Source organism: Gopherus evgoodei, chromosome 11 (genome assembly GCF_007399415.2).
Source record: "Gopherus evgoodei ecotype Sinaloan lineage chromosome 11, rGopEvg1_v1.p, whole genome shotgun sequence".
NCBI classification, from domain to species: Eukaryota; Metazoa; Chordata; order Testudines; family Testudinidae; genus Gopherus; species Gopherus evgoodei.
This window is the reverse complement of record NC_044332.1, coordinates 33,835,542-33,854,028: the sequence shown is the minus strand read 5'-3', so window position 1 is coordinate 33,854,028 and position 18,487 is coordinate 33,835,542. Positions and strand designations below refer to the sequence as shown.

At 40.4% G+C, this 18,487-nt stretch overlaps 1 protein-coding gene across 8 annotated transcripts in view; it reads right to left on the bottom strand.

Annotated features, from left to right (window-relative positions):
- Window positions 1–18,487, bottom strand: part of PDE1A (phosphodiesterase 1A) — a 283,981-nt gene that overhangs the window by 98,269 nt on the left and 167,225 nt on the right. For all 8 annotated transcript variants that reach the window (XM_030580757.1, XM_030580763.1, XM_030580758.1 and 5 more), the window contains one exon: window positions 8,084–8,197. In XM_030580757.1, coding sequence (XP_030436617.1) covers window positions 8,084–8,197 — 114 coding nt within the window. The remainder of the gene's footprint in view (window positions 1–8,083; window positions 8,198–18,487) is intronic.

Genomic DNA, 18,487 nt, shown 5'->3' with positions numbered 1-18,487 from the left:
TCTGAAACACAGACACCTCTCAGGTAAAAGGTCTTAGTGATTGCAACCTTTAAAAGGACACTAGACAACAGTTCAACACAAAGCCAAGAATAATTTATTCAACTGAAACCACTGGCTTAGACAGGCAGAATAGAATGTATTTATTTACAGGCATTTCTATCACTCTCATTGTAGTAGAATCTGAAAACAAAGTGGAATTCAGATAGAACACCAGCATTATCTCTGGTCTTGCAAAACACGTCATGGATCTTGTAGTAAGGACTAGAGCTGGGGGAATAGTGATTTTTCATTTTGGTGGCTGAACCAAAAAATAAGCCACAATCCTGAACGACATAAATTATATCAACTTAAGCGCCGGTGTAAACAGCGCTATATCGGCACGAGCTTCTCCCACTGACATAGCTGCCACCATTGCCAGAGGCAGGTGTTATTAAGCCAACAGGAGAACTCTCTTCTATCTACTTTCAGTGTCTCTGCCACAAGCCGTGTAGCTGCGCCTCTGTAAGTGCTGTAGTGCAGATGTAGCCTTAGTGGGTGGGACTGGGAAAGTGAATGGAAAGTTAAGTTGTAAACAGAGTCATAACAAGCAGTATGCTGGAGTCAGAATGTCTATGCTAGCTAAGATAAGCAGGAACACCTTAATGCTAGGGATAATGGACAACAAACCTGAATGTAAAGATCAGATTCCACATGGAAAATGCATGGGCAGAGCATGCTGTGCAGGGATTCGTTCCTTCAAAGTAACTAAGCCAGTCCCAAACCGTGTGATGCAATGTATAGTAAATGCAAAGTACTGTGAAAATATATATAAAGAAAGAAGTTTTCTGTCTTCCTTTGGATGTGTGATACGTCCTATATCCACCACTTACGCTTCAATCTGATCACCTCAGCATAGCTTTACTGTATGCCAAATAAAGGACCTTACTGACAAAATCTGGATTCAAACTGAGTTTTTAGATCCCAGAGAACTGGTTGAAGTATTCTTCCACAACTGGAAAAGATGTTCTGGATAAGCCAAGTGGAAAAGGTTTCAGATGGAATCCCAGCAAAAACATGTTTAAACGGTAGAAGAATCAGATCCTATGTCTTTCCTGGAAAATCAAGTGTCCAGTGCTCCCTCACACTCTCCTGGGGCATTGGTTAAGTACTAACCAAGAGAGACCTCACGAATAACCAGCACTATTTTTTGCAGCACCTGAGGCTTCTTTAACATGAGACGTGTTGACATCAGAATACAAAATGGCAGTTTCACGGGAGCATTGTTGAATCTGTATTCTCAGCAGATAATTAAGACTGCAGCTCTTCTATTCAATTACTGTCATTTTCATTTCTCCTTAAAAAAGAAACTTTTGCAGCAACTTCTAATGATCAAGAATAGCAAAAATCAGCAAACTTAAACAAGTATCACTACAAAATGATGGTGACTTTAAGAAACTTACTTTCATTGTTATGTTTTTCATTTCCCATTTGGATATTAAAACAGAAACATAGGAATATTTAAAATGGAGTGGCAGACTATTAAACTCATAATAACCAGCTTTCCTACCATGCACATGTCCTTGACACATTCTGACTTCTTTTTGCTTTAAGATTTCTCACTCACTCAGAAATTGTCAAAAGCCTCCTTTGAAGACTGAAGGCTTCAGCTTTTTTAATGAGACATTTACAATCACTGCCCAAAAGAAAAGCATAATTTCACATCACTCTGGAAGACTTTCCCAACTGCCAGGCTACTTTCTAAGGTGATTACTTTCAGCACTTCGTAAATGAAGTTATTAGCATATTTCTTGGAAAAGGATAGTAAAATCTTAAAAGGAATCATTTTCTACCACATTCTCAGATGATACGATAGAGTGTAGAGCAACACAGAACCAAACAGAAGGAAAACAGGAGAACCTGAAAGATTTCCTTCTTACTGTATTAAACAGCTTCATTCTAAACCCCAGTTTCAATATGTATTGCATCCTGTAAATAAACCAACAAGGCTCTGGCAATTTTACTTACAGAAATATACATCCAACTTTTCTATGCAGACCCAGTCTTCTCCTCTGACTCGAATGGAGTATAATGTACAAATATGGATAGCAATAGCTCAAGTCATAAAATAACAGGCTGGCAATATTCATCCAAAACACCCCATCCTGTTAGCATGTGTTGATTCTGCTTGGAAAAGGATTGGGTGGGTTTTGCTGGCTTATGTGGCAGGTGGCTTATTACCTCATTTGGATATGAGAGGTAAGAGTGGCTCTTACAGAGGATATAGGGTGTGGGATGAGCAGTCTGGAGGGAGGAACCCTAGGAACAGTGAAGTCTGGGACAAAAAGTTTGAACTGAACCTTATGGGGCTTATCTTGTAATGTGTAGCACACAGGAGGAATGCAGAGCCCCATTGATTTCAGTTGTGCTCTGTGTAAGAGCAGCAGGTTGGCTACACATTACATATTTGCAGGATCAGGGCCTACATTATTTTATTGTAAGTTTTTCTGTTAATAAATGAAATCCCAGGAAGGGACTGAGCTTGGATTCAACATAGCGTGTATGAAAACAGACTGATAAAGGTACCTGCTGACAAATAGCCACTAAGTAAAGTGCTAATTAAAGAATGCTCTGCTGTAGTCCTTAAGTAAGCAAATCTCTTGCTGAAGTCAATTTGAGTTTTCCATTATTAAGAAATGTATATTCAGGCTCAAAATATCTGGGACTAAATGCTCCCAGAGTACTACAAGGAGGAAGGATTAACCCATCCTTTGATGATCTAGGCTATTATTTTTAATCTACTAAGAGATAAATGTAATTCCATTCCAAATTCTCATTGGAGAAACCCTGTGTGGAACAAAGCACCGGCTTTCCTCTTGGATGGGTAGTAACTGTGACCACACAGAATTGTTTCTTCCCACTTCATTCACTGGGACTTAATATTTTATCATTCCTGCCAAATGACCAATTTCCTCTCCAAAGACTGGATAGAATTTGTCTATGGATTATACCTAAAAACTTTATACTGGGGATTTGGAATACAGTTTACCACTAAGGCTGATTAAAGTGCAGTTACCTTTTCTGCATTACTCATGACAGAGTGCTATGTAAAAGAGCTAGTATTATTATGAATATATTATAATGGAGATTTCAGTTCCCTGTGCTGAACAATAGCCCTTTTAATTTCCAAATTGATTTCAGTGGTCCAGAATCAAGACTGTAAGGAACACCAGAGAGAATATTTTGTAAATATAAGGCTGTGAACTGGCTCAGGGTTGGGTGCAGACTGTGTACCTGTCATGGATCAAACTATCTCTCTCTCTCTCACACACACACACACGCAATAAGTAAACAAATAACAAATGATGAAAAGTAAATTTTAAAAATTATTTCCGTTTTTATTATTTAACAAGCCATTAGTAACAGAGGTAAGAAAAACTGTTATATGTATTTGTGTGTGTATAACACAAAATATTGGCAGGGTCACTTTATAGCTCGGCATACATTTATAAAAGGGAATGCTGCCAGAACTTGGTGAGCTTGTGAACTGAGGTCAGCACTCATTTTGAAGTTGTATTTGAGAATAAAAATTATCAGTAAGAGTAAAAAAGAGAGAAAAATCTCAGGTTTCTTTCAATTTTGTACTGTGAAAAATGAGATTACCCTACAGGGAATTGTTTTAAGAATAAATGTTGCTTTGCATAAGGTCAGAGAAGAGCGAAAAGTCTTTTATTCAAAGATTTAGTTACAGTTCTCGAAAATATTTTAATAGTCTCAGGACATAAAACTAGTCTCCTTAGGAAAGTAGCCTGAGAGGAATGGGAATTTTCCAAACCAGTGTGAAATTACATATGTTAATAGAGGAGGTATCTGAGCCTCTAGCTATTATCTTTGGGAAATCATGGGAGACGGGGGAGATTCCAGAAGACTGGAAGGGGGCAAATATAGTGCCCATCTATAAAAAGGGAAATAAAAACAACCCAGGAAACTACAGACCAGTTAGTTTAACTTCTGTGCCAGGGAATATAATGGAGCAGGTAATCAAAGAAATCATCTGCAAACACTTGGAAGGTGGTAAGGTGATAGGGAATAGCCAGCATGGATTTGTAAAGAACAAATCGTGTCAAACTAATCTGATAACGTTCTTTGATAGGATAACGAGCCTTGTGGATAAGGGAGAAGCGGTGGATGTGATATACCTAGACTTTAGTAAGGCATTTGATACAGTTTCGCATGATATTCTTATAGATAAGCTAGGAAAGTACAATTTAGATGGGGCTACTATAAGGTGGGTGCATAACTGGCTGGATAACCGTACTCAGAGAGTAGTTGTTAATGGCTCCCAATCCTGCTGGAAAGGTATAACAAGTGGGGTTCCGCAGGGGTCTGTTTTGGGACCGGTTCTGTTCAATCTCTTCATCAACGATTTAGATGTTGGCATAGAAAGTACGCTTATTAAGTTTGCGGACGATACCAAACTGGGAGGGATTGCAACTGCTCTGAAGGACAGGGTCAAAATTCAAAATGATCTGGACAAATTGGAGAAATGGTCTGAGGTAAACAGGATGAAGTTCAATAAAGATAAATGCAAAGTGCTCCACTTAGGAAGGAACAATCTGTTTCACACATACAGAATGGGAAGAGACTGTCTAGGAAGGAGTATGGCAGAAAGAGATCTAGGGGTCATAGTGGACCACAAGCTTAATATGAGTGAACAGTGTGATACTGTTGCAAAAAAAGCAAACGTGATTCTGCGATGCATTAACAGGTGTGTTGTAAACAAGACACGAGAAGTCATTCTTCCGCTTTACTCTGCGCTGGTTAGGCCTCAACTGGAGTATTGTGTCCAGTTCTGGGCACCGCATTTCAAGAAAGATGTGGAGAAATTGGAGAGGGTCCAGAGAAGAGCAACAAGAATGATTAAAGGTCTTGAGAACATGACCTATGAAGGAAGGCTGAAGGAATTGGGTTTATTTAGTTTGGAAAAGAGAAGACTGAGAGGGGACCTGATATCAGTTTTCAGGTATCTAAAAGGGTGTCATCAGGAGGAGGGAGAAAACTTGTTCACCTTAGCCTCCAATGATAGAACAAGAAGCAATGGGCTTAAACTGCAGCAAGGGAGATTTAGGTTGGACATTAGGAAAAAGTTCCTAACTGTCAGGGTAGTTAAACACTGGAATAGATTGCCTAGGGAAGTTGTGGAATCTCCATCTCTGGAGATATTTAAGAGTAGGTTAGATAAATGTCTATTAGGGATGGTCTAGTGAGTATTTGGTCCTGCCATGAGGGCAGGGGACTGGACTCGATGACCTCTCGAGGTCCCTTCCAGTCCTAGAATCTATGAGTCTATGTTTGTTCTTATTTGGGCAGTCAAAATAAGCTTGCTAGCCCCCTAATGCTGACTAAGTCATTTGAGGATTTGCTCATAGTGAATGTAATGCACCTGTTCCAGCCACAAAATACGTTTGTGTGGCATTTTATCCTGCTGTTTGTATGAAATTCTACCTGCTGGCCATCATGGGTGCTTAGACCTGCTCAGTGATGTCCTTCCACACAAAGCCATAAAAACCTGGATAATTCATTATAATGGCTTTGTTCATATCCCCACAGTACCCCATGTTTGAGAGGAGCCCAAACTCACATTATGTACATAGTCATGGTACTCCTACTGAGAACTGGGTTATAAATGGTACATCCCTCTAACCACAGTGTTTGAGAAGTGGATGGAGAGAATACTTTCCCCTCACCAACAGTGCTTTATGCCTTTGTCTACAGCTGACTATGCTGAAATCTATTTAACATAGCTCCCATTATTAGTAATGGGAATTACATGCTTTTTTTGGCCATTTAGCAATAGAAGAAGCAATCACTATGAACTGCACGGTCCCCTTTGAAGTAAAATGGTAAATAACTTTCTAAAGGTTCCTGGGGAAGTGAACTGCACAGGCAATTGTGAGAAAATAATTGTTTATAACTGGCAGTGGACACGGCACACTGGAGAGATTTAAAAAACAAAATTAAAGGGGTTCTCAAACTGGGGGTCGGGACCCCTCAGGGGGTCATGAGGTTATTACGATGGGGGGGTCACGAGCTGTCAGCCTCCGCCCCAAACCCCGCTTTGCCTCCAACATTTATAATGGTGTTAAATATATAAAAAAGTGTTTTTAATTTATAAGGGAGGCTGCACTCAGTGGCTTGCTATGTGAAAGGGATCCCCAGTACAAAAGTTTGAGAACCACTGATTTATTATCAGGAAAGGCATAACCCAAAGAAATGTGCAGCACTTTTCTGAGGGCTTGACCACCTGAGGAAACCACACAGGCTAAAGGGTGTGATTTTTAAACAGCCTTCATTAAACCAAAAGCCTTGAGTGGACACTCAGTTCACTTTAAAGCAGGTTTATTTTGGTTTAGCTTTAGTCAATTAGGAACTGATTTAAGATAAACTGAAGTAAATGTCTGCAGTGGGGTTTGCACCAATTTAACTAAATCAGTATAAAATGAATTAAATTAAATTGGCGTAGCTTTCTCATGAAGACAAGGCCTGAACCTCAAGCCTTCAACCTTAGCATCTTTGCAGATGGTTGGTCAGTAGTAGCTCTAGGATCAGCTTTTCAGGTTGGGCACTGGAACTTGTCTTAGCTTTGTAAATGCTCATTACATCTGCAAGTCAGCTAAATATTTAAGCACATACCTAACTTAAAAGCACAATTTTCCTTAGAGCACATGGACAGAGGTCAATGAGGCTCCTAATGTGCTTTACATTAGGTCCTGTGCTTAAGTACCTTGCGGAACTGGGGACAATCAGGGCACTTTTGAAAGTGTCTCTCAGGACTATGTAATGGTGAACAGGCTACTCAGTAAAGTCCTTCTGGTGCTGCAGCTTTGCAATCCCTTACAGGAATATGCACATGCTAAGGACAGGAACAGGGCACTGCAGCAGCTGATCCTGCCTGGCTCCTTCTGACACAAGAATTAGTCTGTGAAGTGAACTACTGTGCACAGACTGCTGCTGAAGGTCAATTTATTTTGCAGTGATTTCGTTTTCTCATTTTTCAGAGTGGAGCAAGCCCCACAATTCCCCCATGGGAGAGCCTTCAAAATTATAGATGTGTAATGCTTGGTATGTGAAGGTTTCACATTAATGGAAAGGGAACAGAAACATTACATGAGTATTGCCATCCATCTTTCTAAATGTAGAAGCTATTCTATTCTATAAAGGTTCTAATGCTACACTCGTCACCATAATATCGAGCACCCTCCAATAGTGCACTAAGCACATTGAGATGAGTTAAGTCCTTGAAATGATTATTAAAAGGTCAGGCATTCTTAAATTGAATAAGGAAACAGGACCAGACACATTTTCAACATGTAAACAATATTGGAGAAGCTTTGGCAGGCATTCTTGGAAGCACATTCAGTTCAGGAGAAAACTTTAAAAGGTCAGCACAGTGAAATATAAGACCGAGGGAAACACCAGAAAGTTGCCTTACAGTTAGTTTAACTTCAATTACAGGGCAAGTCTTAGAATTATTTCAAGAAATCAAATATAGGAATATTTAGAATTTACAGTCTCATTAAAGTCAAACCATTTAAAAAAAATAATTGCAAGTAATAGTTCTAGTAACAATCATCAAGTTTTTATATTTGTAAAAAATAGAATAAAACAAATCCTAGTTTTTTATAAAGTTCTTTATTGTGGGCCAGATTATGATTCTCAGACTTAGCTTCATTAGCATTTCACTTGACAACATCTCTCCTCTTCAACAGACATGTTCGTGCTGTAAAGTACTCCTCACAGTGATGAAGAGTATCAGAATCTGGCTTCTGGATTTTTCAGTTACACCCAATCATAAATTCTCATGACATAGGATTGTGCTTCACCCATTTTCCCATTAAAGTAAATGGGAACTGAGCAAGCTTTCCAGAAGGTGACATTTGATACCCTGAATCTTAAATTCTTTCGCTTGCTCTTAAGACCTAAGAGCCATATTCTGTCCTTATGTCTTCTGCTGAGCACCAGCTGATGTCAGAATTAAGAGCAAACACCAATGGTAGAATATGAGCCCCCATCATAAAACTCTTGTTTTTCCCCCTTGAAAACTTACCTGGTTTCATCAATATAAACTGCTTCCAACACAGATGCTGCATATTCAATATTCTTTTTTAAATCCACCACATTAACATCACCTTTCTCCAGTTGCTTGACCAGGCATCTTAATCTATTAAAAAAAAACAAACCCAAAATATAAACATCATTGTATGTTCTGGGATTCATAAAAATGTAGCAACTATTTTAGTAGCTCTATTCTATTCTGAGTTTAGGAAATAACACAATTGTCCACAATGCAAGCAGGAAACCTTTATCTTGTCTCTTTTCTATTAAAAAGCACCTCTTTTTAGAACACAGATAGCAGTAATGAGCAGTGCATTTTTACAACTTTGTGAATTTGTAACATATTAAGATGAGATAATTAAGATAACTTCAGTAAAATCAGAGGAGCTCAATAATTACTAGCACAAATATTTTTTTAATATGATTATACCTATGAAGGTTATGTCTCTAATTTATACATAATGTACAATATTAGCAAGAAGTTGATTTAGTTCTAAAAGCCCTGCTCTTTAAAAACAATCATCTGTCAACAAGATTCAGTGAAATGTTAGCCTTAGCTTCAATTCCTGTTTTCATTTTTATTTTCTCCTCCAATACATTTTAGCCTCAGATTTTGCTTTTGTTATTAAACTAAAGTTAAGCTCTATTGCTTTCCTTTGTTTAGCGAGGATTCACTGTTTTTGCCAGATGCAAGATGGTAACTATAGCATTAGAAAAATCCAAACATATTCCCCTGTGTGTTGTTTTGGTTTTGAGAACATGCTTATGCATTATAAACATGGATACACCCAAAAGTTAAATGCTTCCATTTAAAGTGTCCATGGCAATCAATTTATCCTACTAAGCTATTAGATCATCAGATTCCACCCATTACCATAGATGGGGGGAAACTCAGTTCTGAGCCTGCTTAAGTTAACCATACAAAGCAATGCAACTTCAGTCCTATCAATGACAGTTCACTGTTGTCCCAGACATACAGGAAGAAAAACAAGAACAAGGGATGTAGTTTAATTAGGCCACAACTTTATTAACTGAACTCCTCTGAGAACTACCTGGCAATAACTTGTACAATGCATGTCACAATTCCTTCCTTAATCATTTGTATCCATTGGGTGAAGGTTGTTGTCAAGGTTTTTCCCCCACTTTGAACTTTAGGGTACAAAAAGTGGGGACCTGCATGAACACTTTTAAGCTTAATTACTAGCTTAAATCTGGTACGCTGCCACTAGCCAGAATTTAGTGTCTGGCACACTTTCTGTTCCCCCAAAACTTTCCCTGGGGAACCCAGACCCAAACCCCTTGGGTCTTAAAACAAGGAGAAATTAATCATCCCCCTCCTTTTCCCCCCAGACTTTCCCCTCCCTGGGTTGCCTTGTGAGGCTTCACACTGGTCCAAACTCCTTGGATCTTAAAACAAGGAGGAATTAACCATCCCCCTCCTTTCCCCCCACCAATTCCTGGTGAGTTCAGACTCAATCCCTTGGATTTTAAAACAAGGAAAAATCAATCAGGTTCTTAAAAAGAAAGCTTTTAATTAAAGAAAGAAAAGGTAAAAATTATCTCTGTAAAATCAGGATGGAAAATGCATTACAGGGTATTCAGATTCGTATAGACTAGAGGGACTCCCCCCTAGCCTTAGAGTCAAAGTTACAGCAAACAAAGGTAAAAATCCTTCCAGCAAAAAAACACATTTACAAGTTAAGAAAACAAACATAAGACTAATCCGCCTTGCCTGGCTATTACTTACAATTTTGAAATCTGAAAGACAGATTCAGAAAGATAGGGAAAGCCTGAGTGTATGTCTGGTCCCTCTTAGCCCCAAAAGCGAACAATGAACAACACAAAAAGCACAAAGACTTCCCTCCACCAAGATTTGAAAGTATCTTGTCCCTCTATTGGTCCTCTGGTCAGGTGTCAGCCAGGTTCACTGAGCTTCTTAACCCTTTACAGGTAAAAGAGACATTAACCCTTAACCATCTGTTTATGACAGTTGTTATCAGCACACACTCCCCCACCTCCCCGCCAGCTGTTCCCAGACTGTCGCTGGGATCCCACCACCCTCACTTCATATAAGGGTAAATGGACTTGTCTCTTCATAGTGCCAGATATTAGAAGCCCTGACCCTGCTTCCCAGGATTCTTTAGGGGATGCCTTCCCCTAAATCCACTTCCCATCCCAGTTTATCAGGGAACTGGACCCACTATGGAACGAGTACCTGCACTGGGCACCTGCCAAGTTGTGACAACTTGAACCATTCCTCCTAACCTATTTAGGCAAGTGCTGGAGCTGTTGCGCGGAAGGTGAAAACAAAACAAAAATTCCTGCTCCAGCCAATCTGGAAGTGAGGGGGAAATTCCTTACCAGTCTCAAAAGAGGCGATCAGTGCAATGGCCACAGGAGATCACAAAAACCTGGCCTACTGCAATCCCACGTGCGGGAGGAACCGATATGGGAGAGGGCTCTGTCTGGCAGAACAGGACATATATGGTCCACAGAGAACCACTGGCTTACCTGAATTCCTCCTGCCAGCCTGCAGCTCAGATGATGCCCCCTTCCCAGCCCCAAAGAGGTGGTGAACCATTAAAGGAGCCATAACCCTTTTCTTCCTACTTGACCAGACAAAACTTTTGAGACTGATGGGGAAAAAATTAATCCCCTGAAAAACGGTGTACAGGTTTTTCAAAGATGCATTTTCCTTTCTTGAATGTGGCAATTTATTTTATTTCAATGCTGAAATGAACCACAGGATTATATGACATGACAAAAGCATATCTTTAAAATGAAATATGCCAATTCATTCCTTTTAATATAATTTTATTAAAACTATTATCTTGACTTTTTTCAAGCTAATGTAGAAGTGCAAGCTTTTGGCTGAAGAAGTGTATTTAAATATCTGAATCTCCCTTCAGAAGTAATTTCATATTTCTGCCCCTTTTGTGAAAAAGCAGTTATATTTCCTGTCCCTGTAGTTACAGTGAGACATTAAGATAAAGGTTAATTAATTAAAAGTAATGTGGAGCCAATGTCCATTCCTTATGATTTTTATTAGGCCTGTACTCACTATTGGATCATTCTTGATTAAAATTTACGGACTTAAAATTAAAATGCTATATGCAGCAAAACTCTTACAATAAATTTAAAGTATAAAAGCACTATCTTAGTATCACCAGCATCATGGTTCAGGCATGGACCAGGACTGCATTGTGCTACACGCGCTACAGACACAGAACAAAAGGACAGTCTCTGTCCCAAAGAGTTTACAATCTAAGTAATCAACCATAGAAACCAAGCTATTTTTTCCTCTATATTGTTCTGACATGAGTCCAGATATGTTCTGGTCTCAGCTAGAGTTGCCAACCCTCCAGAGTTGTCCTGGGGTCTCCAGAAATTAAACATTAATCTTTAATTAAAAATTATATCATGTGATGAAACCTCCAGGAATATGTCCAGCCAAAATTGGTAACCCTAGTCTCAGCCTTCCCTGAAGAACACAGGCCCATGGGGATATTCTTGATAAGCAATGTTTTTAAAGGACTAGTACTGCTCCCCTGAAGTCAATAGTTGTGCGACTGATGTCAATAACAACCGGAGCTGGTACATATTCACTTGCAGCTCTTTGCGGAAATAGATATTAACCACCTGCATTTTTTAAACTGGCTTTACAAGGACTCTGAGGTTAGGACAGGATTGCCATCAGAGGTTACCAATTTTTCAGCAAAAACAGTCTGGCATTCATCAACTGTTGATTTATACCATGTGTGGGTACCAGAATTTCTGAGGTTCATTATACATCTGGGTTTTGAATCTGTTTCACACCAGGGCAACCCCCTTGAGTTCAACTCCTGATTTACACTTGTGTAAGTAAGAGCAGAATCAGTCCACTTTATGTACTGTAACATATATATACACATGTGATACTCTGTTGTACCAAACTAGCCTTTTAAACCCTTCCACCTGAAAATTAAAGTGATCAGTTCTGACTTCACCAACATTACAAGAAAATGAACAGCGCAGTTAGGTTTAAATTATTTCAGCTCTGTCTGCAGCTATCTGGGTAGATCAGTCCAGGGCCATATATAAATACATACATATTTTAATGCCCAATGCCTTCCACCTGTTCCTGGATGGAATACTGAAATCTGCTTTCTTTTGCACATGCATTTTCATTAGCTGAGTGGGTGGTTTATTTTTTTTTTATCTCAAGTACAGGTTCTAATTTATAGCAGAATAAGCAAAAAATTAAGCCTTAAGCAATAACCCCCTAGGAGATCCATTACACTTTCCCAGGAGACATGAAGTCATAACTACTTCAGGCAGAATGATGTGCAGTGAGCCCACTTTAACCTTCACAGCTCTGAAGGGACTCTGTATAAATTAGTAATAATCAGGGCACACAATAGACCAAATTCTGCCCCACTATAAGCAGCTGCAACTCCTCAGAAGCTAATGGAATTGTGCCTCACAACACAAGAGATTAATTTGTATGTATGTATGCATAAAGAAGGGAGAGAAGATTCAAAATAACAGTGCTGTATTATTTAAATAACTGATATGCAGTTTGACTTCCTTATTTGTTCAAGTAAAGAATAAATATCTAGAAGCAGAAGCTCATCTAGTTAAATGGATGTTAGTAATCTGCAGGAAGTGACTGAGTGGCTCTTATTACTGAAAAAGAATCATCATATGCCAAAGCATCAAGCACTTATGGTTCATCAGTATGTGTTTACTCAAACATTTTAAAGAGTTCCCTGCTGTATTTTAATGAGGTGCAGAGGCCACAGAGCATCAGTGAAGATATAAATATGGGGCTTTATTAAAGACCCTGAGATGGAGAACTTAAAAGAACATGAAAAAATCAATGTTTTAAATTTTTTTACCACTATAATTACAAGAAATCCCTAAAATTACTCTAGTAGAAACTTAATAAGAAATAATGTTCTTCTGTCTCTCCCCCCAATCCCCTAAACACACTTTGTTTATTTTATGCACTTGTCATCCCTTTGCATATTGTCAGTTTCATAGTTTTGCTGACGGAAAGGTGTACTTGTCACCTAGACTAACATGATGACTCTCATGGACTGCTGGTCTGGGGAGCTCACTCTGCTTCTGCAAAAGGGTCTTCTTCAGTAAGAGCAGCAGAAAAGCTTGGGTCAGAAGAGTCTCCTTTTCCTATGATCTCCAGAAGGAGCTGGGGAATAACAGGAGCCTGCTGGATGAGCCCCCTTTCTTCACACATTAGAATCTTACATAGTACTAGAGAGAACGAGAAGCCTGGTGGGCAGGGAATCCCCTCCATGGAGGCTGGGGAACAGGGCCGCCCAGAGGATTCAGGAGGCCTGGGGCAAAGCAATTTCGGGGGCCCCTTCCATAAAAAAAGTTGCAATATTACAGAATACTATATTCTTGTGGGGGCCCTGCAGGGCCTAGGGCAAATTGCCCCACTTGTCCCCCACCCCAGGTGGCCCTGCTGGGGAATAACTAAAACCTGGAGAACCAAGGGAGAGTAGTTCTTTCCTCCTCAGCGCCCTGCACAGAACAGAGAAGCGATGGAAACCTGGAAAGTTTCCACCCCAGATCTCAGAAAGGGGCAAAAGGCCCATGTGGACAAGGTAATAGGAACAGTGAGGGGGATGATTCTTCCCCCATGGGAGTCCTCTACAAGTCCACAGAGGTATTTGAAAGATAAGATACTTCACCTCAACACTTGACGCTGTCTGCTGAAGAGACAAGCAGGAAGATGCACAGAGGGAGAGGGTGGGGCCTGAGCACCTTTTGTGCTATTTCTCTCAGACTCGCCCTGTAGAAAAATACCCTTATGAAACAGAAAAACCTGTAAAACTTCTTTTGGAAAAGGAATTTTAAAATACAGATAGAATCTGAGGGTAGGGAACTGTGTACCAGGATGGGAAGCGGGGGAATGCAGCCTGACAGAAGGTGTGATATTTTGTGTGTCCTTCTCTGTGAAAAGGGAAGGGAATGACACAATTTAGGTGCTCTTCAAAATGTTCTCCATGCTGCAGCCCCTAGCCTTCCCTGTAAGAAACCTGTTCTAGCTAAAAATCACCCTACTGAGAGAATACATTGGGCACTGCTTCTACTCTTGCAATTCCTGATCTGACATGGGCAGGACTTAGCCCATACAGGACAAACAGAAACAGGGGACATCATGTATCAGAGGGGCAGCTGTGTTAGTCTGGATCTGTAAAAGCAAAGAGTCCTGTGGCACCTTATAGATTAACAGACATATTGGAGCATGAGCTTTCCTGGGTGAATACCCACTTCGTCGGATGCATGATATACATCCGACGAAGTGGGTATTCAGCCAGGACAGCTCATGCTCCAATATGTCCAATATGCTCCAATACGTCTGTTAGTCTATAAGGAGACATCATGTCTTTTTATTATTATTACAACTAAAACATCATATCTGCAGTTCTGGTAGCATACTGCTATAGTCACATGAAGCGTTGGAAAGAGAAATCAGCATTCCATTTTCAAATGAACCTTGTCTCATGCCAAGGTCATTCTCATCATAAAAATGGGGCAAGGGTTTTCTGAAAGAAAAAATCCTAATGTCTATTCTGAAAGTTAAATAAAATCCAAATTAGTGTCTGTAATTTAAAGAGATGCTTTACAGGCAGAAAAACAAAACATCTCATTTAAAACCTGCATTATTTTTGTATTTTTGGCTCTAATGCAGAAGATATACAGTAGCCAGCCCAGGGTCACAAAGATGATGGAGAGATAACCACAAAGAGTTCAATAGGACGGCAAAGACAATGAATGACTATGATCTAATTGTGTGAATAACTAAAAGAGACTACAGTCAAATGTAAACATGAAAATTATCAGACCAGTAGGTGGAAAGTCCTCTTTCAAATCAGATTAGCAGAGGAAATGATAGGAATAGTGTTCTTTTTAGTCATCTTAATTAACTGGTCATTTACCCATTGAACTGTATATCACAGAAGATAACCTAGCAATGGAAGTTCTAGAAGTAAAGCCTTCAAGCCAGAGAAGCATGGTGTGTGGAGTGAGGGAAAAGAAGTGAAGACCAACACAAGGTGCACCTGTTTAGGAGGAGCTGCCTGAGACATTGTGTCTGAACTAGGCATGGTTTCTGTGGGAGAACTGGCTGCTGCTGCACCCTTTTAGAGAGTGCAGAACCAGATCTGCTGGCTGTTTCACAGGACCATCAAGAACCCCCCCCCTTCTATCGCAGGTATGTATAGGGCACAACCTTATCACAGTACCCGCTGACTGTACTGTAGGGCTAACCCCTAAGGACTAGGAATGTCTCTGGTCCTGGCACGGAGGCCTAAAGGGGAAGGAGACAGTTCTTGTGCTCTCTTCCTCCCTTGTGGAAACAGTTTGTCTGACAGCACAACATATGCTCTCAAATCACTTTAAAGATTTCCCCATTTGGATTCCTCACACAAATGCTAGTAAAGCCAGGGCAATTCAGTTTAATAGCACAGTCCTGAAAAGTGAAACCTGTGGGTGTATCTCTGTACTCACTTGGAGCCCCACTGAAGTCAATGCTGCTCTTTGCAAGATCAGGGTTTTGGACTGTAAGTTCTAGGCCAGGGATTGTGTTTCTGACAGTGGTGAACTTACTGTGTTCAACAAATAAATATCAATAATTGTTTTTTTCTTGACACTGTCTCCACTATTTCTCCACCCCCTTTCTTTTCCTATATTGTTCTAACCCTTCTTCCCCTTTATTTTCACTTTCTCATTCCTTCTTTCTAATCTTCCTTACTATTTTCTTCCTCTTCTCCCTTTTCTTCTGTCTTCTCACTCTTTTCTAACCATCCGTTTCGCTTTTCTAATTTTCACTTTTGAACTTCTCAGTCTCTCCTTAACCACTGCACCTCAATCTCTCCCTTCATCCATAATATACTCTCTCCTGTACACCACTCACAAATGCTGCTGCCCCGTCATTCACGTAGAGAGGCCTGCCACATGGAGACGGAGATGGATCTAGATGTCCACACAGATGTCTCTCCTCCACTCCCCCTCCAAGAGATGCCTGTTCCCCACAATGAAAACCAGTAACTTAAGAGATGCCTGCATCCTCATCCCTCCCCAACCCATTCTGCCGCCACCGCTCTTTGCACATATAGAGTATCTGCCTAACACTAATATCACAAGATGTAGGGGCAGGGGCTCTCTTTTCTTCCCTCAGATGAGATAGGCACACCACTGACACTACTTCATGTTGTGGTTCTCCAGTAGGCCAGAGTGCCTCAGTACTTGGTGCCATGTACACTGCTCCCTCAGTGTTTGAATTTGTTATATTGCCATGGCATGCATTGTAGGGAATCTCAGATCACAGCATAGACTGTTAAATTAAAAATACAATAGGCAGCAGAGGTGAGCCAGGTCAGCCCTCCTAGTATCCCCATCCCAGCTCCTAGCCCCACTCTTCTCCACTGGTGCATCCCACTCCATATAGATGGTTCTAAATTTTGTTGGGGCATGCAGAGATTGGATATGGATTAATGCTTAAATTACCACCCAGTGGAGGGGTTCTATGGGAGCCTATAAATCCCGGGGCCTTCTGGGAAATCTGCCTGTCAGCCACATTGACCTTACAATATGACATTATGAAGATAGCAGTGTATTGATACAGTCTGCCTTCTTCAACAGGTTTACTAGCTTAGTGGATGGGAGGGAAGCAGTAGACAGGATATATCTTGATTTCAGTAAGGCTTTGGCATGGTCCCACTAGCATTCTCATAAGCAAACTAGGAAATGTGATCTAGATGAAATTACTATAAGGTGGGTGCACAACTGGTTGAAAGACTGCACTAAGGCCTGGTCTACACTGGGGGTGGGGGGGGAAATCTAAGATACTCAACTTCAGCTATGAGAATAGTGCAGCTGAAGTTGACGTATCTTAGATCGAATTAAAATTATTTATTTTGCTTCCTCACAGCGCGCCACGGCTCCCCCATCAACTTTGCTTCCACCTCTCGCCAAGCTGGAGTTCAGCAGTTGATGGGAAAGCGATCGGAGATCAATTTATCATGCTACACTACACGCGATAGATCGATCGCTACCCACCAATCCGGCGGGTAGTATAGACGTACCCTTAGAGTAGCTTTTTGTCAAACTAGGAGCATGTATCTAGTGGGATCTCACAGAGGTCTGTCCTGGGTCCAGTACAATTCAATATTTTCATTAATGACTTTGGGAATGAAGTGGAGAGTATGCTTATAAAATTTGTGAATGATGACACCAAACTAGAAGGGAAATTGGAGAATTGTTCTGAAACCAAGATGATGAAATTCAATAAAGATAAGTGCAAAGTACTCCACTTAGGAAGAAGAAAATCAAATGCATAAATATAAAATTCATAGATTCATAGATTCTAGGACCGGAAGGGACCTTGAGAGGTCATCGAGTCCAGTCCCCTGCCCTCATGGCAGGACCAAATACTGTTTAGACCATCCTGGATAGACATTTATCTAAACCACTCTTAAATATCTCCAAAGATGGCAATTCCACAACCTCCCTAGGCAATTTATCCCAGTGTTTGACCACCCTGACAGTTAGGAACTTTTCCAATTGTCCAACCTAAACCTCCCTTGCTGCAGTTTAAGCTCATTGCTTCTTGTTCTATCATTGGAGGCTAAGGTGAACAAGTTTTCTCACTCCTCCCTATGAGACCCTTTTAGATACCTGAAAACTGCTATCATGTCCCCTCTCAGTCTTCTCTTTTCCAAACTAAACAAACTCAATTCTTTCAGCTTTTCTTCATAGGTCATGTTCTCTAGACCTTTAATCATTCTTGTTGCTCTTCTCTGGACCCTCTCCAATTTCTCCACATCTTTCTTGAAATGCGGTGCCCAGAACTGGACACAATACTCCAGTTGAGGCCTAACCAGCGCAGAGCAGAGCGAAAGAATGACTTCTCGTGTCTTGCTCACAACACACCTGTTAATGCATCTCAGAATCATGTTTGCTTTTTTTGCAACAGCATCACACTGTTGACTCATATTTAGCTTGTGGTTCACTATAACCCCTAGATCCCTTTCTGCCGTACTTCTTCCTAGACAGTCTCTTCCTATTCTGTATGTGTGAAACTGATTGTTCCTTTCTACTTGAGCACTTTGCATCTGTCTTTGCTAAACTTCATCCTGTTTACCTCAGACCATTTCTCCAATTTTTCCAGATCATTTTGATTTATGACCCTATCCTCCAAAGCAGTTGCAATCCCTCCCAGTTTGGTATCATCTGCAAACTTAATAAGCGTACTTTCTATGCCAATATCTAAGTCACTGATGAAGACATTGAACAGAGCTGGTCCCAAAACAGACCCCTGCGGAACCCCACTTGTTATACTTTTCCAGCAGGATTGAGAACCATTAATAACTAGTCTCTGAGGCCT